The sequence below is a fragment of the Saccharomyces kudriavzevii genome, assembly GCF_947243775.1.
Source record: "Saccharomyces kudriavzevii IFO 1802 strain IFO1802 genome assembly, chromosome: 7".
Classification (NCBI taxonomy): domain Eukaryota; kingdom Fungi; phylum Ascomycota; class Saccharomycetes; order Saccharomycetales; family Saccharomycetaceae; genus Saccharomyces; species Saccharomyces kudriavzevii.
In genome coordinates, this window is record NC_079278.1 from 790,337 (window position 1) to 811,994 (window position 21,658).

Here is a 21,658-nt window from a genome sequence, read left to right on the forward strand (position 1 = left end):
ATAGATATTTCCGTCGTGTTCATTATGACGTACTGTCGTCATGTTGAGGTATCCCATTTTGAGATAAAACATTTTCATTCAATTTCCTGGGCGTGTGGCGTAGTCGGTAGCGCGCTCCCTTAGCATGGGAGAGGTCTCCGGTTCGATTCCGGACTCGTCCAAACTTTTTTCATATTCCTCTAAAAATGCTGTTTCCATGTCTTTCGTTTCTTTTTCTGAAGCAACTTCCCAAAATGGATAACGGCTCCGCTGTAATGTATGGGTGCCGCAATTAATACGATCCGAGTTGTTTTAAAGAGGAAAACATATGAATGCGTGCTCGAAAGGGGAAATTGATCAATAGCTAGCTATGTAATGAGCAAGGCCTAGGTGGATCCAATGAGCCTGTAACGAACATGGATTTTCTGCGTCTATACTATATATATTTCTCAACCAGTGCAGCACATATTCTCTCATTCACATCAGTTTTTCCTTTAGTTGCTGGTGGCCACCGTACATAAACAACTCTGTATTCTTGTCCCTTTTTTTTGCCTACCACACTGCTGCATTCAAACGATATCGCTCTGCGAACCGTTTAAAATTCACCAAAATAGGGAGACTTGACTTACTACCCTCTAAGGAGAAAAAAATCCGCATCGCTAAAAAGCCCAAAAAAGAAAGAGAAAAGGAATTTTTAATCAGTATACTCTACTAAAGCCATCGATAAATTCTTATTGAGAAGTGCCTCGCTATATTTCCAGTAGTGTCAAGAAACGACTAACTCATTTCTTCGTTTAATTCCCCTCAGTTGGCAGAAGCTTCAGAGGTTCTCTAAAAAAATACTACAATCGCTAGCGCTTATTGCAAAAAGTAAGAAAAGAAACAGAAGGTGGACAACGAATACACTCAGGCAGATCTAAGCTCATCGCTCATAATATATCTCAGAACAGTACTAGCTAGTATCGCAAGAAGAACGGAAATATGTCCGTACGAAATCTCACCAATAATCGTAATTCCAATAGTGAAAATAGTATTGCCGAAAGTGAAAACTCCTTTTATTCCTCGAACGAGCAATCGAGGCAAAGCTCATCGATAGAACCTGCTGACAATCAGCATGTTAGTGGAAGCGGTAATCCTTTTCTTGGAAGTGAAGAGTTTGACGAAGACTACATCCCACCGAGTGAAGACGACGAGCACCGAGGAGGAAATAAATATTCCAGTTCATCATCTATAAACTACAACAATGATCCGAATAGCGACACTTCTCTCCTTGTTAATGAAAAAAACTCTCCTGCAAGGAATGGTCGAAGAACGTCTGATTATAAGGGCTACTATGCCAAGAATAATTCAAACCCAGCTAATAACTTTAACAATCACAATAACAACAATTATAATAATAACATTATAAGCAGTAGTAACGATAACAGCTTTACATCGCATTTGCAGCCACCAGACAAAAACCTACCGTCACATCCCTCTTCAAACAATATGAGTGCCTTTTCGAATAATAGCTTAATTAAGTCTCCTCTACCTTTTGACAGATATCCACTAGTAGGGACGAGGCACATTTCAATGGCCCAATCTCAATCACAAAACCTTCTCAACGAAAAAAAAAGAGCGAATATGACTGGCTCATCCTCTTCTGCTCATGACTCTTCATTATCATCAACCAACTTGTACATGGGCGAGCAAGATTTTTCACCTTTTGGCGGTTATCCAGCTTCATTCTTCCCATTAACTTTGGACGAAAAAGAAGATGACGACTATATTCACAATCCAGATATTGAAGAAGAAGCAAGATTAGACAGAAGGCGGTTTGTCGAAGACTTTAAGCATATGGATAGAAGATCTTTTCTCGCCCTCCTAGGTATCTTATTCTTATTCATGGCCGGTGTTGTCATTTTCATCGTATTACCTGCCATCACATTTTCTGGCGTAGTGTATCACCACGAACATGACCATGAAGCAAATTCTAGAGGTTCATCGTCTTCAAATACTACATCAAGGTCCTTGACCGAGTATCAATTTCCTCAACTTGCTGCTATTAGGACAGCTCTGGTTGATCCAGACACGCCCACTAGTGCTAAGACAAGAGAAGCGAAAGACGGATCTAAATGGCAGTTGGTGTTTTCCGATGAATTTAACGCCGAAGGTAGGACATTTTATGATGGCGATGACCAATTCTGGACGGCGCCTGATGTTCACTACGACGCTACCAAGGATCTTGAATGGTATTCTCCAGATGCCGTTACAACTACCAATGGTACTTTGACGCTAAGGATGGATGCATTCAAAAATCATGACCTTTATTACAGATCTGGTATGGTACAGAGCTGGAACAAGCTTTGTTTTACAGAAGGTGCCATAGAAGTTTCCGCAAATTTGCCTAATTATGGTCGTGTTACAGGACTATGGCCTGGTATGTGGACCATGGGGAACTTGGGTAGACCAGGCTACTTGGCCAGTACTCAAGGTGTTTGGCCTTACTCTTATGAAGCATGTGATGCTGGTATCACACCGAATCAAAGTTCTCCAGATGGCATTTCTTATCTACCAGGTCAAAAGTTAAGTGTTTGTACTTGTGACGATGAAGATCACCCAAATCAGGGTGTCGGTAGAGGTGCACCAGAAATCGATATTTTAGAAGGTGAGGCTGATACAATTTTAGGTGTCGGTGTGGCTTCTCAATCCTTACAAATTGCTCCTTTCGATATTTGGTATATGCCTGATTATGATTTCATCGAAGTCTATAATTTCACCACAACAACGATGAATACATATGCTGGTGGCCCCTTTCAGCAGGCTATATCCGCAATCTCTACTTTAAATGTTACGTGGTATCAGTTTGGCGAGGAAGCGGGTTATTTTCAAAAGTATGCCATCGAGTATCTCAATGATGATGAAGACGGTTATATCAGATGGTTCGTCGGAGATACTCCAACTTTCACACTCTATGCTACTTCATTACATCCCAGCGGTAATATTGACTGGAGAAAAATTAGCAAGGAGCCAATGTCAGCTGTTTTGAATCTAGGTATTTCTAACAATTGGGCTTATATTGATTGGCAATATATATTCTTCCCTGTGACAATGTCAGTAGATTACGTCAGGTTATATCAACCTAAAGGTTCTGTCTCTGTTACTTGTGATCCAGAAGATTATCCAACATACGATTACATCCAGAATCATTTGAACGCTTATCATAACGCTAATCTCACAAGTTGGGAACAGGCTGGCTATACCTTCCCAAAGAATGTTTTAACAGGAGATTGCCGTAGTTCTAAATTTTCATTATCATGAGTTTGAAAAGAAGATGTCTCAAAACGGCTGAGATTATAACGAACGCCTGCTTCTTGGTCCTAAGGAAGGACAGTAGTTTGTCACAGGCTGCGATTATAATCGCGTCAAGAGTCATAAATTTGGGTATGGAAGTAGCCACGCAGGTGGCCTTCCTTTGTACTAATATATTACCGGAGTTTTTAAATAGAATACAGGTTCGAGTATCATGCAGAGATTTTCCGTCAGTAGCCGTTTTGGCAATAAAAGTTGATCTGTTGAAAAACCGTTCTGTTTGAATTGTTTTAAAGCTAGTTATGTTGAAGGTATTCATTCGGATAAACATCGAGATTGAAGCTGCTCATGAAGTTTTTATGTTTCCAGAACATAAATATCATATTTGTATATGATTTTAATTTATTTTGTTAATCAATATTTCATGTGAAATTATGTATTATTGTAGTATTATTGAACCTTCCCTGCTAGCTCTCTTGCAATTTTTTGTATACAGTTGATATTGTATGCATTGAAGACTGTGGCTTTGGTGTTGATACACATCATTCCTTTGTCTATTACCTTTTTTTAGTTTTTGTCACGTTGTTGTTTATTCTGACCTAAAAAAAGAGAGGCAGCAGATCTTTGCTATCATATGTCCTCCAGGAAAAAAAAAATAAAAATGCAATTATATGGATATCATTGTCGTAGAATTTTGTCAGGGAAGCTCATGAAAAACTTGCAAGAGTTCAATTACATTATATTGGGGCTTTAATTTGGCGTCTGCCGCGCCAGAAAAAAAGAGCGCCAGAAATGTAGAGAAATGCGGCGTGACCGTTTGGACCTCGTGCCATTTCTATAGGAGAATCAATTCTACGAAGAGCGTTGCAAGATATTGTTACAGAGCATTGCATTTTGTTAAAACCCCTGTAGACGGGATTGGGCAAGATAGTTTATGTGCCCGGTACGTATGTATTTAACCAACATGTACTAAATAATTCGAAGATACAGTGGCTGTTTTTGTATTCATTGTAAAGTTGAGAGTAGGAATAATTAACTAAAAATTGAACAATGAGCCATGATCTTTGTAAGATTCTCGTTTGTTTGGCCTATTAGGTGTGTGCAACAACAAATAATTGCATTGAAAAATCAAAGATACAATAATCGTACGTGATAAGCTATATTTATACAGAAAGAAGCTGTTGGTTACTTATCTAGTTCAATACGGCAACTAGCTTTTCACCAGAATTTTTACCTTTTTTAATGTCTTCGATTATATGAGGAATGTCGTATAGTCCGTTTTTGTAGATCTTAACTGGAATATGGTGAATTTTTCCATCATTAATTCTTGGGTTGATAAATTTGACGAATTTGATGGCAGCAGTCCTGGCCTCGGGGTCGGCTGGGAAAATGACCCCTCCGAAGGGAATTTCGTGGCCACCTATTGCATACAGCCTTGTTTTGTCGATGGTCACGTTTAGTCTCCTGTTTTCCTTTTCGACGTTTTCTTCGCCCAAATTAGTTAGTTCGACAATGGTGGCATCCAACTTATCGGCCGCGCATTTATACACTTGTTGAAGCGTATTTTGATTAGCGACACAATCGACCAAATATGGAATGTTGTTATATTTCTTCTTGATTTGTTCAACAACATCAAAATCGTGATAATCAAATAATTCGTCGGCACCATATTCTTTCAATTGCTCTTCGTGCTTCCGAGAGGCGACAACAATGATCTTGGTGAAACCGTTCAATTTTTTGGCTAGTTGAATGATTAATTGGCCTAGTGAAGTTGCGCCACCCCATAGTAAGATAGGATGGTCCCTTTGTGGAGTAGATGGCTCCCATTCCAAGCTCAAGCCTAAATTATTCGTCAACACCAAGCCGGCTGTGGTCAGTGACACTGGGATAGTGGCAGCACCTTCCAGGGATCTGACAGGACCCGAAGGTAGACTATTCTCACCGCACAATTTAAGCCCGTTGGATGATTTGTAGGCAAACGCAGTCGAAATGGCAGAATACTCAGCAAAAGCACCATTGGAGGGAAATCTTACGGAGGAACCATGGATAAACCCGTAAATATAATCTCCAACAGAAAAGTCTTCAGGATTGACGCCTGGACCCAATTCGACAACTTGGCCGGCAGCATCGCAACCCAAGATAGAGCCTGGAGGTCCAACCTTGTATTCAATGTGTGCCCAATCAGTCGGGTTACCAGCAACAGCAAATGTCTTAATCAAAACGAAACCCTCCTCCAATTTAGGAATGGGAACACCTTCTTTAACAACAGCTTTACCGTTTTCAATGACGACAGCCTTCATGGTTTCTGGAATCGAGGTTGACATGTCTGTATGCAATATGTAGTTGATACGTATACCTAGCTTAACGTCTCATAAAACATCAATTAGAAAGGTTTTGGAGTAGGTTAAGCAGAAAAGAGCCTACTTTTAAATAAAAATTTCTCAACATTTGTCGAAGCTACGATTAGTAATGTTTTAGAACAAAACATGGTAATAATGTTTATTGGGAGATGATGTGATGCTAATTCAAGGAAGTAGTCTATGTGCTAGAGTTTATTTCACTGAAAGGAACCGCGCGACAACCATGACGGATCCGAGAAATCTTAGTCAGCCGGGGACAGGAGCTTCTGACATAACAGAATATGCAAATATTATTCTGTAATTCCATGCCCACCGGAGTATAATATATCCATAGCTCTCCTCCCTACTATTCTGTATTGTGGTGACCTATACAACTTAATAAACAATTATAAATTAAAGGGTATTTTTGTTTTTAGAGAGATAAAAGGAATGCACAGCTCCGTCGACTAGTATAGTAAGGGAGCCAGAGCCTAAGAGAAGAGTGACGATATCCCGCAATCATATTTCATCTGTAAATGGACGAAACTTGACTTCAAAGGATTGTGTGTTCCGCCGACCTGGTACATATTTAGATATTACCAGTCTTGGCTGAGAATGGGGAACGCCGTCCGGCTTCAAAAAAAAAGGCATTACTACCATACGCTCTCTGAATGAAAAGACGGAAACGGTAAAAGCCTGTAATGCAGGAGAATGTTAGTATTGGCCAGTAAAATCTTGTGACATTTGTTGGGATTCCATTTTTGGTAAGGTTAATAATATTATGTATATAGAATATACTAGAAGTTCTCCTCATGGATTTAGAAGTTCACGAAAGGGAATCTACAATTTTACGTAATCTTATTCTTATTTCTCCCTTCATTTTATACGTCGTTATTCATTGATCCTATTGCATTATCAATCCTTGCACTTCAGCCTCCACTAAATTCGATGACTGTTCTGAATCTTATTTTACTGGTCTGATGATTTTTGTCATCTTCTTAACACCGTATATGATAATCTTCTAGTTACATAAATGAACGTATTAATCAGCTGTACTAGTAATTGATGGATAGTTGATTATTGTTCCAACGATCTCTTACGTGGTGTAAGAAAGAACTGCTTTTATTACTAATTAGCATAAATGATTATCGACAAATTACATTGAGTACCAGTTTTAGTACGGGAGGTGATGGGGATTCAAAAAAATATACCCTGAAATTACATTAAATCATATTCTAGCGATTTTAAATAACGGGCGGTTAGTGTAGTGGTTATCATCCCACCCTTCCAAGGTGGGGACACGGGTTCGATTCTCGTACCGCTCAGTTTTTTAGGATTTCACCAAATTACCTGGTGATGTAGTAAATACGTTGGTTGATTCGCAGTGATAGCGAATAAAAAAAAGGTACTTTCAAACTACCCTAAAAGTAATTCCTCTACTTTATTTTTTTGATGCCAATAGTGTACCGAACCCGAATTTTTCATGCTCTCCCCTAGACCAGCACCCCACCCACTCTACTCTTGCCCACTTTTTTGTTTGTTTTTACGATGGTAAGCAATTAGTTGTTATCTGTCTGTCCTCACGCTTCCCTGCGACGGGCATTCTTCGGTAGGCGTCAGCGCACGATTGTTTGATGAAGCAGTTTTCTGCGCCAAGAAGAAGTATTACTACCCGATTTTCTGAGGGACGTCTAAAACGATAGCCCGCCCCAAGCCTTCTCCCCTCGAACTTTTCATAAAACGTCGGATCCTTTAATGTCATTTTCGAAATCGAACAGTTTTTTTAATAATTATGCCCATCGGAAAAAGACATAACTCATAACAAACAGTTCAGTAATCCCTGAAAATTGCCTACAAAGTTATTCTATTAGTTACCAAATCTAATCATAGATTTGTTTTTACGAGAGGTAATATAGACGAATTAGGGAACAGATTTTTAATTTTTGATTCTAGCAGACGCATGCGGATATATAAATACAAACTAACTTGAATATCTACTGATCGATAAAATTTCTCTTATTCATATTTCTTGTAATAGTAAAAAAAAAAAAATTCATAGCCAAACAACTAAATATCAATTAGAATGTCTGCCACTTCCACCGCCACTTCAACCACTGCCTCTCAATTGCACTTGAACTCTACTCCAGTTACTCATTGCTTATCTGACATCGTTAAGAATGAAGATTGGTCCGACTTCAAGTTTACTCCTATCCGTGAGTCCACTGTCTCCCGTGCTATGACTTCTCGTTATTTCAAGGACCTTGACAAATATGCCGTTTCCGATGTTATTATTGTCGGTGCTGGTTCTTCAGGGTTATCTGCTGCGTACGTCATTGCCAAGAACAGACCAGACTTGAAGGTTTGTATCATTGAAAGTTCAGTTGCACCAGGTGGTGGTAGTTGGTTGGGTGGCCAATTATTTAGTGCCATGGTTATGAGAAAACCAGCTCATTTGTTCTTACAAGAATTGGAAATTCCTTACGAAGATGAAGGTGACTACGTTGTAGTCAAGCATGCTGCTTTGTTTATCTCTACTGTCCTTTCAAAAGTTCTGCAATTACCAAATGTTAAATTATTCAACGCCACTTGTGTTGAGGATTTGGTTACCAGACCACCTACTGAAAAGGGCGAAGTTACTGTTGCTGGTGTTGTCACCAACTGGACCTTGGTTACTCAAGCTCATGGCACTCAATGTTGCATGGATCCTAACGTCATTGAACTGGCTGGTTACAAGAATGATGGTACCCGCGACCTGAGCCAAAAACACGGTGTCATTTTATCCACCACTGGCCACGATGGTCCATTCGGTGCTTTCTGTGCCAAGAGAATTGTCGACATTGACCAGAACAAGAAATTGGGGGGTATGAAGGGTCTAGACATGAACCATGCCGAACACGATGTTGTCATTCACTCCGGTGCATACTCTGGTGTTGACAACATGTACTTTGCCGGTATGGAAATTGCTGAATTAGACGGTTTGAACCGTATGGGTCCAACTTTCGGAGCTATGGCTTTGAGTGGTGTTCACGCTGCTGAACAAATCTTGAAACACTTTGCTGCTTAAGCTTTTCATGAGGTATGCTTTTAAAGATCTATACATTTTTTATACACGTTAAATACGCAATGATTTCGTCGATTTTGCTACTATTACACTATTTATCTCTACCTCCAGCAAAAATATTTTTTTGAGGGGTGAAATGTTAAAACTGCTGAAGTTAAGTTGTTACATGTTAAGCTGTTACACTATTCATATTAGCGGCATTTCCTCTTTAGAAAATAGCAGTTTTTTTATGTCACTTTTTGTTTGTCATCTCTCGTTCGGGTAACAGAACGTCATCTTTTCGAAAAGAAAGAGAAAAAAGAAAAATCTTGAAAATTTTTGAGTTAAACTCATCTCATCTCATCGGCTGCATTAATATCATTGTATATTCTATAACATTGACCACTGATAGCAATAAAAATTTTCAAGAGACTAAATTATGGTTTTGAAGTCTACATCTGCAAATGATGTTTCAGTGTATCAAGTTTCTGGTACGAATGTTTCGAGATCGTTGCCTGACTGGATTGCTAAAAAGCGTAAGAGACAATTAAAGAATGATTTAGAGTATCAGAATAGAGTAGAGTTAATTCAAGATTTTGAATTTAGTGAAGCTTCCAATAAAATCAAAGTGAGTAAGGACGGACAATATTGTATGGCTACTGGTACGTACAAACCCCAAATACACGTCTACGACTTTGCAAATTTATCACTAAAATTTGATAGGCATACAGACGCTGAAAACGTCGATTTTGCCATCCTTTCTGATGATTGGACTAAAAGTGTACATTTACAAAATGACAGAAGTATCCAGTTTCAAAACAAAGGTGGTTTACATTATACAACAAGAATTCCTAAATTTGGGAGAAGTTTAGTTTACAATAAGGTGAATTGCGATTTATACGTTGGAGCCAGTGGCAATGAATTATATAGACTGAATTTAGAAAAGGGCAGATTTTTAAATCCATTCAAGTTAGATACCGAAGGTGTCAATTATGTCTCCATTAATGACGTGAATGGGTTGTTGGCGGCAGGAACGGAAACGAATGCGGTGGAATTTTGGGATCCAAGGTCACGGTCCCGTGTTTCCAAGCTGTATTTAGAGAACAATATTGACAACAGACCATTTCAAGTTACCACGTGTAGTTTCCGTAATGACGGTTTGAATTTTGCCTGTGGTACATCAAACGGTTATTCATATCTTTATGACCTACGTACATCTAAACCTTCCATGATTAAGGACCAAGGTTATGGATTTGACATTAAGAAGATTATCTGGTTGGATGATGTTGGCACAGAAAATAAAATTTTGACATGTGACAAAAGAATTGCCAAGATATGGGATAGGCTTGATGGTAAAGCATATGCTTCAATGGAACCCAGCGTTGATATTAATGACATTGAACACGTTCCAGGTACAGGTATGTTTTTCACTGCCAATGAGAGTATCCCAATGCACACATATTATATTCCAAGTTTAGGACCATCTCCACGTTGGTGCTCATTCTTGGATTCCATCACAGAAGAATTAGAGGAAAAACCAAGTGACACCGTTTACTCGAATTACAGATTCATTGCTAGAGACGATGTGAAGAAATTGAACTTATCACATTTAGTGGGATCCAGTGTACTAAGAGCTTACATGCATGGTTTCTTTATTAATACTGAACTTTACGATAAGGTTTCTTTGATTGCTAATCCAGATGCTTACAAAGATGAAAGAGAAAGAGAAATCAGACGTAGAATCGAAAAAGAAAGGGAATCCAGAATCAGAAGTTCAGGAGCTGTTCAAAATCCCAAGGTTAAAGTCAATAAGACGTTGGTTGATAAATTATCTCAAAAACGTGGTGATAAAGTTGCAGGGAAAGTTCTTACAGATGATCGTTTCAAAGAAATGTTTGAAAACGAAGAGTTTCAAGTTGACGAAACTGATTATGATTTCAAGCAATTGAATCCAGTGAAGTCGCTCAGAGAGACCGAGGAAGGTGCTGCCAAGCGTATTAGAGCGTTGACTGCTGCCGAAGACTCTGATGAGGAAAGAATTGCGATGAAAAACAGCAGGGGTCACTATGACTATGAGGATGAGGAAGCTGATGAAGATGAAGAATCAGAGGAAGATACCAAGCAAAATACGGATAAGGAGGAATTAAGCGAGAAAGATTTGAAGAGAATAGAGAAGCAAAGGTCATTAATCGAACGGAGAAAGAAGGAGAAGGAAGAAAGTGAACGATTTATGAACGAAATGAAAGCAAGTACCGCCCTGGGGACGCAAGGTAGCGAAGGTGCTCACGTCACGTTTGGTGAACAAGTCGGCGAACTACATGAAGTAGAGAATGAGAAGAGCTCAAATGAATCTATTTTACGTCGCAATCACCGCGGTGAAGCTGAACTTACGTTTGTACCTCAAAGAAAAAGCAAAAAGGATGGAAACAATAAACCTAGACATCATGATGCCTCATCAGATGAAGAAGAAGTCGACGGCGACGGTCATCAGAGGGGTAACGGTAGGTCAAAGCCCAGGTTCGACAATAGGAGAAGAGCTAGTAAGAATGCATTTCGTGGTATGTAAACATATTGAAAGTACATATGATATTTATCTATTTTATTTGAGCGATAAAGTACCTCTGCATATGCAGACAATTCAATGGAAGCGAAACAATAATTTTCTGTTCAATTTTTTTTCAAACCAATGAAGGTTTTGATTTTTTTAATGCAGGTTTACGTACATATTTCCTTTATCAAAACAATGTATGAAGAACTATGTATATATGTATATGTGTAAGTGTTTTTTTTAAGATGACTAGGAGAATTAAAACGAAAGAAAGAAAGAAAGCATGAATCATGAAGGGCAAAGGCAAATTGGGAAAGGAAAGAAGCAAGACGAAGAAGTTGTTAACTAGAAGATAGTCTAAACCATAAGTTGTAGTTATTTTCAATGATTTGGTCGGAGATCAAACGATCGTTAATAACGTCACTTGATCGCGGCAAATCATTTTCGTAACCCAAATGTGCCTTTGAATGCAATTGGTAGCCGGAGTCGAGCCTGAGAGAGTCGGCCAGGTTCAAATAATGTTCATTATCATCGTAGCCACCAATATGAGAGGGGTTAGATTCCTGTTTAGCGTTGGAGAGACCATCCTGAGGTAGCAGCAATGGCGAAATAAGTAAAGAATCCAGCTTCTCCAATTCATCGAAGGGGATAGTTGACGACGATGGAGATGAAGATAATGAGGCGGCCGGCTCGAAAGGGTTTGATGCAGTTAAATTATTAGAATATGAAAGCGGAGGTGTGAGATCATGCGAATGAGCAGTCTTTGTTTTTTTGTTCAAATGAGATAATAGCTTTTCATTGAGAGGGTTTGAGTCCTTTAGCTTACAATCTTCTGAGCAATATAATTTATCTGACTGTGAACTATTCTTGGATTCATTGTCCCCTTGGATTTTCCTAGTACTATTACTTATTTTCTGTGGAGATGTGGGAATAAGACGATCACAAACGGTGCAGTAATCGTTGAATGCGGTGCTCATAGTATCGTATGCAAATGGTGAAAAAAAAAAGGTACCTTAAAGGAATGGAGGTCTAAGAATAAAGTAACTATTCTTGAACTTTTTCTGTAAGGAAAAAAATAATCGTGCAGCGAGTATTTATTTCTGTTCTTTCTTTAGTTCTCTTTGCTTGCTTTGATTAATGATTCTCAAGGGTATTCTATTTTTAACTTCTCAGGACAGTAGTATCTGTATTCTCTTTAAGTAGCGTAAAGGAAAAACAGTTTGTTAGTGGCAAAGATATACTCCAATATAAATATATATATGTGTCCAAGTGTAGGTGCAGATTTGTTTGGACTGACGTAAATGCAAGAAAAAATCTTTTACTATTGGGGTGTTGAAATGAAAAATATCAACACTCCTTTAAATAAAAAAAGCACCACGTTTCAGATCTCTTAGTTTCAGCTAGAGATCGTACAAACAAGTGCCCCATTTGGGAAATAAGGGCGCTCTAATTGTGAAAAAAAGTAGATGCCCAAGTGAAAGGAGGACAATGAGCAATAGGGAATGTAAACGAATGCAATAAGAAAACACACACGTTATATTACACTAGGGGAAACCCCCATAATAGAAAAATGGGAAAACTGAATGATTTCAACCCGGCCCGCAAAAGCGATGAGATGGGCTGCGAATGACGGTAATAAACACGGTAGCAAATACACCCGAGTCGTGTGCCCTACATTAAAAAAAGAAAGACAGAAACTTCTCTGCGCTTCCGCGGTAACCCATGGTCACGGCCAGATTCCACCTCCAAGTATTTTTAGTTCAAGCTGAACCGCTCTTAGCTAGCCCAACTGACCGAACTTTCTGGAACAAATGCGAGAGGCACACTAGGATTTTCCGTTGAGGGTGGAACTTCCCGTTGAGTTTTAAACTGGGTTCCAGACGGCACATGGCACTTGTTGGCGTCGTTTGGCACGTGGAAGGCCCTTCTCCGTGCTCATTGGACGGTCCAGCCGGGGTACAGATCAGCGATCTCTCTTAGAGGGATCGCTAGTAGTAGTGCTGGCAACCGGGCTTATGTAAGATCCGTACGGGTATAGAATTCTCTGATCCAATTCACGTGGCCAATCGTTCTGTTGTTGGTACGTAAGTACATAGAATGAAAAAAAAGAAAAGAAGGTAAAGTCTATATACATGCTAAGCCTACACCGAGGTTTTTTTTACATAAGGCCATCAAACCATTTCTGGCCCTTAGTTCTTGCCTTGCGCTTAGTAGCGTCAAGCGCAGTGCCCTCATTCTTGATGAAATCGTTTGGATTGCTCCCTTTGTACCTTATTTTGGCTCCAGAGGCCATCGTTTGAAATACTTTCTTCTGTTTCTTCATCAGGTCGATGCCAAACTTTTGTAGTAGCTTGACAAAAGATGGCGTTAGCAATGCTGTTAAGGGTACTCTAACGATAATCAAACTCTTGTGTATGCCATACGCGATTAACAATTCGGCCAGCAGTGTACTATCCTTCATCTCTTGCCATTTTTCATTAAAAGTCCTTTTCGATGCGTCCTCTATGTTGTCAGCATTTTTGGCCTGGACTGCTTCACGATGAGCTTGTTTCTTTCTAACCTCTTCAGTTACTTTGTTTTCATCTGGCTCGCCCATTCCGATCAGCTGCTTAGCTCTGTTCAGATATATTTTAATCTTCTCTTCACCCAATGAGTGGACTCCCAGGAAACACAGAGGCAGATCAACACACGTTAACAGAATATAAACGATCAATGCTGAGTAACCATATTTGGCCATTAACCCTTTAATACCATGTGGCTCGCCTTTCTTCCCATCGTTACTTTTACTTCCATCTTCCTTATACTCAGTATTCTTCCCATTGGCACTGTAGAATCTTTTCGTCTGGGCCAACGGCATACCCGTCGCGGGTCGTAAAAGAGAGTGATTTGTCAATGGTCTCCAAGTGACATTCAGATTCCTACTCAATAAATGGGATATGTTCTCTCTTATGGGTAAACTTACCCCCCCGCATCGAAGCAATATTCTATTGAAAGCTGGCAACATGCTACTCCTAAGCGCGATCATTGCCTCAACACTAGATATAAACAAAACCTTGCACAGAGGAAAAGAAATCTTCAGTCTATCTATAGCTGTCTGGGGGAGCACCGGTAACTTTTGCCTTATAGTTTCCTTTGCTCGTGGAGTTTAAGATCATACATATCTCGAGCTAATGGCGTTCTGAAAAAAGTCACTTCGGGTAACTATTGAAAAAACGCGTCGCTCCAAATATCAATCATTTATGCACAAGTTAGCCAAAATTATATAAACCTCTATTGTATTGCGATATATATTATATTACTTGACATTTGATACAAAAACAAGTGAGGTGTCACATTTTTATTTGTTTATTTCATTTCTTTTTGTAATGATGTTATTAATAAAAAAACTAATAAAGATTAATTATCTTAACGGGAAGTGGCAGCGACTTTTTGAAAGGCACCTTTAGCTTGTTGTTTGGAGAACTTGGATCCTTGAACACCAGCGGACTTAACCTTCTCAGCCTTTCTAGTGGCCTTATCAGCCTTCTTCTTTTCCTTGTTAGCCTTCAATTTTTCCTCTCTGTTAGCCTTTCTAACTTCTGGCTTCAAAGATCTTCTTTCCTTGATCAAGTCCAAAGAAGCACCGGTGATTGGTCTTTGGGCCTTGACAGTTTTTCTAGATCTCTTCTTGGCAACTTCTTCGGTAATACCTTTCTTGTGGTGCTTTCTGAACAAGACAGTCCAAGCGATTCTTCTTGGGTTCTTTCTTTGTTTGAATAAGGAAGCAGACTTGGAGTTTTGAAATCTGAAGATCTTGGAGTCACCACGGACAAACAAGGTACCTCTACCTGGATAGATTTTAGCACCTGAAAAGGAATCAACTTCAACCTTCATTGTTCTTCTATATTAAAAAATCAAACATATTATCACAAGGGCAGATATCCTCATGTTTCGTTTCAAGTTGTTAGTATATTATGTCAGCAGTGGCAATTTTGAATGAGAGATTTGATCATGTTTGTAACGGGAATCGCGTATTTTTTTAGCACGACAATGACTTAAAAGATTCAAATAAACACATCGCAAAAGGTGTGATTTCGGCCGTTTTCACTGATTCAAGCTCAGTCATGTGTAGTCACGGCGCTATCTTTTCGAGTTGATCAGTAGAATGACATCGTTCGTGAGCACCTTTATTTGGCCACAGAAACTCGGTCGGTTATTTCTTTTTATCGATTTATGTACTGCACAGTACTTTGTATTTTCAAAGCTCTTTCATTCTTTCAGTGGACAAGGACATACTTTTCAATTCAAACTGTTTCTCACTTCTTTTATTGATCAGCCATATACTAAAAAGATCATAATTAAGTTAATCAATATAGGCTCCTACGTAAATATTGGCAATGTTGGCTCTCATTACTACTACTTCAGGCCGGAAAGCCAAACCTCACGACTACAAACCAGGCCAAGTCTCGGTCCGACCAACCCGTGGCTGCATTTCTCTCTGCAGGAAAGTGCTAGCCTGTCCGCTCTTAGCACGGTCCACTCTAAGGGGAGACGCCTTTGTTGATATGGGCCGGTTGGTGACGCCGAAAACTCAGCTAAAGCAAAAGCAGGAATTTCTAAAAATTGTATAATGACTGGGTTTATAATTGATGTGCACGGATGTAGTACTAAACAACCGGGAAAGGTTCACACAATAGCTTTGCTATACCTCTGGATAGACATTCATTTAATACTGTTACTACTGGGTTTTGCTCTGAATAAGTTCTTCGTGTATACATATATATAAACCGTGAGAACAGTGCATTAGTTATTGGCCCATCGTGTTATATGGGGCTGTATCTTAGTTTGGCATCATGAAACTGAGATTATCTCGCATTATGTGGCTTCGCCGAATATTCACAGGCAGATCAACTGCTGGCGGTTTATTAGCGCAAGCAACCCCTAAGTGGGTTTAGCGGATAGCCATTATATACCAACAGTAATACCAGATATAAGTTGATGAAAAGGCTTTGACGGTATCAAAGCTACCACTTGATAACACAAGTTCTTCTTATTAGCAGAGCACTTTTTTGAGTGTCATTCATAGCTATAATTATCAAGATGTACAAATTAGACAATAACGAGATCGAAGATGAAACAAATAATTCCGTTTCTTTGACAAGCCTTCTGGAATTCCTTGACCCGATTGCATCGAAAGTTGTTTCCAAATACTATCATGGTTCTAATCTTTCCAAAGCAGAACAGAAATTGCGAAATTTTGAGGGCTTTAGAAGACGTAAACCTCACCACGATCACGATAGTCATCATCCACACCACCTGAATAGAAGTCGCTCCATTTTGCAATTAGAGGATTTTAAGTTAAGGGCCTTACAAAGAATCAAGAATTTAGACAAACCCTTGGACTCCATTTTTTTCAAGAACAGCTCCAGATTGGAGAAAGCATTCTACCCTTTCACGCTTTTTAACATCTTTTTCATTGGGGTCCTGATGGCTAGGTTCCCTGGATGGTTTCACGTTTACTATACTATTTTATTTTTCGTTTTGATGCCCATCCGTTTTTACACTTATTATAAAACCAAGAACCACTACTTTCTGGCAGACTTCTGTTATTTTGTTAATATGTTATGCCTATTGTTTATTTGGGTTTTCCCACATTCATCCAGCCTTTTCCAGTCCTGCTTTGCATTCACTTTCGGGACGTTATGCTTTGCTGTTATCACTTGGAGAAATTCCCTGGTGATACATTCTATTGATAAGACTACCTCATGTTTTATTCACATAATACCTCCTTGTGTCATGTACGTTATCTATCATGGATTAACGCTCGAATACAAGGTCGAGAGATTTCCGGGGGCCATTATTCAAAGCGAACTGGACATCAAGAAAAATATTCTTTGGACATCTCTTTATTATTTAGTTTGGCAATCTCTATACCATTACTTTATCACTTTAAAGAAGTCTAGCAAGATCAAGTCCGGCGAGAGGATGACAAGTTTTGAATACTTAACGACTCATCAATTCAAAAATTTCTGGGCGGTTAAATTGAGATCACCTTGGCCAATGATAATCTATACGCTTTCTCAGTATTTCTTTCAGTTGTTTACGATGCTACTATGTGGTATATGGATTCGTTATAAACTAGCCGCCGCCATATTTTTAACCGTGGTATTTCTATGGGCGTCTCATAATGGAGCCACCTATTATATCGATCACTATGGGAAGAATTTTGAAAAAGAAGTTGATAGGTTACGTCTTGAAGTAGAAAGTTTGCAACAAAAGTTGCAACCTGATGCCGACGCAGAAGTATCTGATACATCTGCGAACGATAAAGGCTACTCAACTATCGATCCTAATGAAGACTTTGAAAACTCATCGAGTGTATCCTCAAAAAGTTGTTAAAGTAATTGGTATGCATGCTCCACTCTATCTGTCTGTTGACTTCTAAAAAGCTTTATTTACAAGCGCTCTAATATATATTTATATAAACATGCATGGACGCATATATGCTGTATCTAGACCAATGACATTACTTTGGTTTAGAATTAAATCTGAAGTTCTCTTTGTTCCCATTTTATGGCTCTTGCGTGTGATTTTTTGTTTACCACATCTAGCAATATTTCAACACTGTTGCTGTCTTCGATTCCTTCTAATGCCTGGTGCAAGTTTTTAACCATGGAATATGTCCAGTTAAATCGATTTTTTGAAGATAGTACAATGGCCATAGCATCAGAATACTTTCCCTGTTTAGTGAAAAATTCAACCATGGAATGCGCAAATTTCTGGTCCTTCGATACCCTCGTTCGTTGATCCAATTGTAAAAAGGGTATGGTCGTCCTAAATTTACCCCTATCGTTCCACACCTTCTTAGCTAAGTCCTCATTTTGGAATTCTGTAGCAGCTTTCATCACTAATTCATATACCGTAGTATCCATCATAATTTTCCATCTTAGAGATGTGATATACCATATATCATCCATTCTTACAGTCGACTCTTCTTTGATCTCCGCCTCAGATGCAGGGACCGGTTCACTCGACACTTGATTCTGACCAACTTGATCAGACAAAAAGGGAAGGTTACGGCAATTTTCATATAAACGCCTTAAGACCGCTTCAAATTCATGTTGTTGGAAAGTAAAGATTGTTAATCTTTCCAGAAACTCCTTTTGATGTTTCAAATTTATGGGGATTGTCAGATATGTGTGTAGGGAAATCCTATTGAACACATTTACGTTAATACTTTCCCTTTGTCTTTTTGTCACTTCATACATAACTTTGAATTTGAAGTCACTTAAGTCCTTTGCTTCACGTGCAAATGAATTAAACAACATTTCATCTTTTCTTATCGCCTCCTGTACCGTTCCGTTTTTAGATGTCAATGTACTGTACGTTCCTCCATTTTCCAAGTTGAAGTTCCAGATTGCACTAGATTCCGCCAATACCTGTGCCTCCAAATTTAGGTTATTAATCGGAAGAAACGGTAATTTGAATTTGATAGCGTTATTAGCATCGTCTAATCTCGAGAAGGAATCAAATTCGCGAAGAAACTTTCTCCTCAACTCAATACCTTTTTCATAGCCAGATAAGATAGGCAATTTACTAGGGTCGAATCTTGCATAGGCAAGCATTAAGTAATTCAACATCTCTGGTGATAAAACTGATTTCCATATTTTATCTTGATCTTTGAGAATGTTTCCATTCCAACTAGCGCATACAGTTTTGTACTTTTTCCCAATAAACAAGTAATACAGTGCTTTACTTAATTCAACGTCTCCATCATAGGCAGCCAATGCCATCATAGCCAAAAACAAATTCATCTCGTCCTTTTTGTGTCTGTAAAGGTTCTTTTCTTCCAACTCATGAAGATAGTTCCATCCTAACAGTCTTAATGAACTTGGCTTTCCTTCACTCACGACGTTATTACTACTCGAAGCAGCCAATACCCTTGCCATCATTATATAAGTGTTTGTTGTAGGCTTTATATTGTGGTCTTGTATTTCTTGGAATAAGTCTAAAGCTTTTGGAAAATTTCTTTCCTTTTCGCATATTTGTAGCATCGTATTATATGTACGGATATCAGGAAAGTGTTTCGTAGATAAGAATTTCATGGTGTCAAAAGTATTCCAGGCTTGCTTAGTCATTTCCTTTCTAGAGTAGAATTGTATGACTGTAGTTAGATTTTGCTTATTTGGTGATATGCCATAATTTTCTCTGAATTTCGTGATAAAATACTCCATGTCGTTGAAGCTAGAGCATTTGGTTGAATATTTTAGGCAACTATTGAATAATGATTGGGTCATCTTTGGTACTCTTAAAGGTGGTCCCTGTTTTTTAGCACGTCTATCTTCAATTGTGGACAATGCATTATCGTATCTCTCTAATAACTCTTTCATTTTTAGGACTACTTCGTCATTTATAATACCATCCTGATTGGAGCCATTCGGTTTTAAGTTCCCTAAATTGTTAAAAATGCATTCATACATATGGGTATTGAATTTGACAACATCTCCATCAATTTGCTCCAGGAGCATCTCGTCCAACTGGAGTATATTATGAAATGGTAGATATTTTACTGTACCCTTTAGCCAGACAGATAATTCCTTGGAATCGGTATTTGTCAATCGTTTCTCACCAATATAAAGCTTATCTATTATAGGTGCCCAGTTCCTGTGTGATCTGTCGAGAAGGTATTTCGCAAGGAAATCGTCGTCTGCTACCCTTTCTCTTATAACTTTCGGAACAAGGTCATTGATTTTCTCTATAAACGAAGAGTGAATTTGATAGGATAAATCATTGGATTTATTTTCCTCGGTTACAGACCGTTCATTTGTCACATGTGAACTTTTGTTACTATCGGTATTCCTTAGGTCCTCTGACATCGGTGGGATTCTATTGTTTTGGTGGCTACTTAAGTTTGGCGACTCGGTATTATAAATGCGGCTCTTAAGGGTTTTAGTGAATTCCCGCAGTTGTGCCAACTTAAACTCAACTTCTTCGGGAGATACCATTTCATGTTTTACGAGACCTTCCATGGTGTTCTTCTCATCTTCTATCTGTAGGGTTGATCTAAAACGCCTAGTTATGAGTCGTTCGGAAAGCACAAAAGCTGATTCAAAGGAAAAAAACAGTACATTAGTTTTGAGGCCACATCTGACCATGTACATATTTGTATATTTTCTATCTGCTGGGGAAGGGAAACAATGCTACTTCGCAGTGGTTTATAAATGGTGGTTATAGCCTCTGCATTTTGAGTTTCTCATTTTTCACTTTTTTACCCGGCGCAGAGGTATTAGCATCAAAATAGAATAAACATGAATTAAACATCGGAGACTCTGTGGCATTGTCACATCTTTAGGAGCAACTTTATCGAGCAAAGTTTATGAACCTGAAGCCATGATACGAGCTCTTCTTACGGTTATGGAAAGGGTGCAGCGAAAAAAGTCTGCTTCGAGAGTCGGTCATTTCCAGGATAAAGGAGCTTGGTGCAAGGCCATATTAATCAAAAATGAGAAGAAAACGCTGTAAAAGATGTTAAGAAGGCTTTGAACAAAAACTACAAACACATCACCGCCCATTGTATAGTGATTATCGAACGAGTAAGGTTGTGTGTCTAGCTGAACAAGCAAGAGCAATCGCTGCAGAAATGTTTCGTGATTACCAACTATTTTGGTGATCACTTCAGTATCCATACCTTCCTCTCATAAAGCGGTTGTACAATGTACAACTTCTACGCAAATATGGTTCAGAGAATACGACTCTTTTTTAGGCGCCTGATTATACCATTGCCTCATTTCAATGATCGAGACATGATAGATTATCTATATGAGGGTGTCTCTGGCCCTGCAAAGGAAAGTTCTCCTTCTGTAGTAAATTTTGATGCCCAATAATCAATTACCGTCCACCTATGATAGCATTTAACATTAAGACCACTATTCATGCTCCTAGGGCATTATCATATACGGGTTTTGAAAGAACGCACAAGTTATGAGGCCAGTAGAATAATATGCAAACTGACATAGAAATTAGTGGAAGCTCAAGCTCAGGAACTGATAATGTAATAAGATCAATGAATGACGACATATAGAACAAAGACAAGAATATTACAATATTATGCAGAAAGGTCGGTCTTTTTTTTGATTTATATATCGATAAGAAGAAATCCCAAAATATTTTGTGTACCTAGTATTGTTACCTTTATCAAATAATGGAATCTCAACGATTATCAGAAGAATATACCATCAATATACATAGTTAGAACATTTCAGTCAATAGAAGTACTAGAGTGCATTTTTCCAAAGGTCCTTATCCCGCTATGTTCGAACAAGTAGGTTCATCATTATTCACACAACTAGTCATCATTACCATCTGAGGTATTCAGATTGTATTCTAAAGTTTTCTCCGTATATGTTACACAGATATCGTATCTTTAGTAGGCTAAACGAGCTGTTCGGAGAGTGGGCATAACTAAAATCAAAGATCCATTAA

General features: G+C 38.7%; 9 protein-coding genes and 2 non-coding genes across 11 annotated transcripts; 6 read left to right on the top strand and 5 right to left on the bottom strand.

The window, feature by feature from the left end:
- Positions 1 to 88: 88 nt before the first annotated feature.
- Skdi_7.trna27A lies at positions 89 to 161 on the top strand. Its single transcript has one exon. It is a non-coding gene; the product is annotated as a tRNA-Ala (tRNA).
- A 799-nt stretch (positions 162 to 960) lies between these two features.
- On the top strand, positions 961 to 3,279 carry SKN1 (beta-glucan synthesis-associated protein SKN1; the record flags this gene model as incomplete). Its single annotated transcript, XM_056228161.1, has 1 exon — positions 961 to 3,279. The coding sequence occupies one exon, from the start codon at positions 961 to 963 to the stop codon at positions 3,277 to 3,279; it is 2,319 nt and encodes a 772-aa protein (XP_056087909.1).
- A 1,184-nt stretch (positions 3,280 to 4,463) lies between these two features.
- SKDI07G3930 (zinc-binding alcohol dehydrogenase family protein) lies at positions 4,464 to 5,594 on the bottom strand (the record flags this gene model as incomplete). The annotated part of the gene is made up of 1 exon (XM_056228162.1): positions 4,464 to 5,594. The coding sequence occupies one exon, from the start codon at positions 5,592 to 5,594 to the stop codon at positions 4,464 to 4,466; it is 1,131 nt and encodes a 376-aa protein (XP_056087910.1).
- Positions 5,595 to 6,862: 1,268 nt separating this feature from the next.
- On the top strand, positions 6,863 to 6,934 carry Skdi_7.trna28G. The gene has a single exon. It is a non-coding gene; the product is annotated as a tRNA-Gly (tRNA).
- Positions 6,935 to 7,692: 758 nt separating this feature from the next.
- On the top strand, positions 7,693 to 8,673 carry THI4 (thiamine thiazole synthase; the record flags this gene model as incomplete). Its single annotated transcript, XM_056228163.1, has 1 exon — positions 7,693 to 8,673. One exon carries the CDS (start codon positions 7,693 to 7,695, stop codon positions 8,671 to 8,673), a length of 981 nt encoding a protein of 326 aa, XP_056087911.1.
- A 415-nt stretch (positions 8,674 to 9,088) lies between these two features.
- Positions 9,089 to 11,215, top strand: ENP2 (ribosome biosynthesis protein ENP2; the record flags this gene model as incomplete). Its single annotated transcript, XM_056228164.1, has 1 exon — positions 9,089 to 11,215. One exon carries the CDS (start codon positions 9,089 to 9,091, stop codon positions 11,213 to 11,215), a length of 2,127 nt encoding a protein of 708 aa, XP_056087912.1.
- A 323-nt stretch (positions 11,216 to 11,538) lies between these two features.
- Positions 11,539 to 12,174, bottom strand: ECL1 (Ecl1p; the record flags this gene model as incomplete). Its single annotated transcript, XM_056228165.1, has 1 exon — positions 11,539 to 12,174. One exon carries the CDS (start codon positions 12,172 to 12,174, stop codon positions 11,539 to 11,541), a length of 636 nt encoding a protein of 211 aa, XP_056087913.1.
- A 1,181-nt stretch (positions 12,175 to 13,355) lies between these two features.
- Positions 13,356 to 14,222, bottom strand: NAT2 (Nat2p; the record flags this gene model as incomplete). Its single annotated transcript, XM_056228166.1, has 1 exon — positions 13,356 to 14,222. One exon carries the CDS (start codon positions 14,220 to 14,222, stop codon positions 13,356 to 13,358), a length of 867 nt encoding a protein of 288 aa, XP_056087914.1.
- A 380-nt stretch (positions 14,223 to 14,602) lies between these two features.
- RPL24B (60S ribosomal protein eL24) lies at positions 14,603 to 15,070 on the bottom strand (the record flags this gene model as incomplete). The annotated part of the gene is made up of 1 exon (XM_056228167.1): positions 14,603 to 15,070. One exon carries the CDS (start codon positions 15,068 to 15,070, stop codon positions 14,603 to 14,605), a length of 468 nt encoding a protein of 155 aa, XP_056087915.1.
- A 1,206-nt stretch (positions 15,071 to 16,276) lies between these two features.
- Positions 16,277 to 17,575, top strand: GPC1 (glycerophosphocholine acyltransferase; the record flags this gene model as incomplete). The annotated part of the gene is made up of 1 exon (XM_056228168.1): positions 16,277 to 17,575. The coding sequence occupies one exon, from the start codon at positions 16,277 to 16,279 to the stop codon at positions 17,573 to 17,575; it is 1,299 nt and encodes a 432-aa protein (XP_056087916.1).
- Positions 17,576 to 17,718: 143 nt separating this feature from the next.
- On the bottom strand, positions 17,719 to 20,337 carry CCM1 (Ccm1p; the record flags this gene model as incomplete). The annotated part of the gene is made up of 1 exon (XM_056228169.1): positions 17,719 to 20,337. The coding sequence occupies one exon, from the start codon at positions 20,335 to 20,337 to the stop codon at positions 17,719 to 17,721; it is 2,619 nt and encodes an 872-aa protein (XP_056087917.1).
- Between the last annotated feature and the right edge of the window lie 1,321 nt (positions 20,338 to 21,658).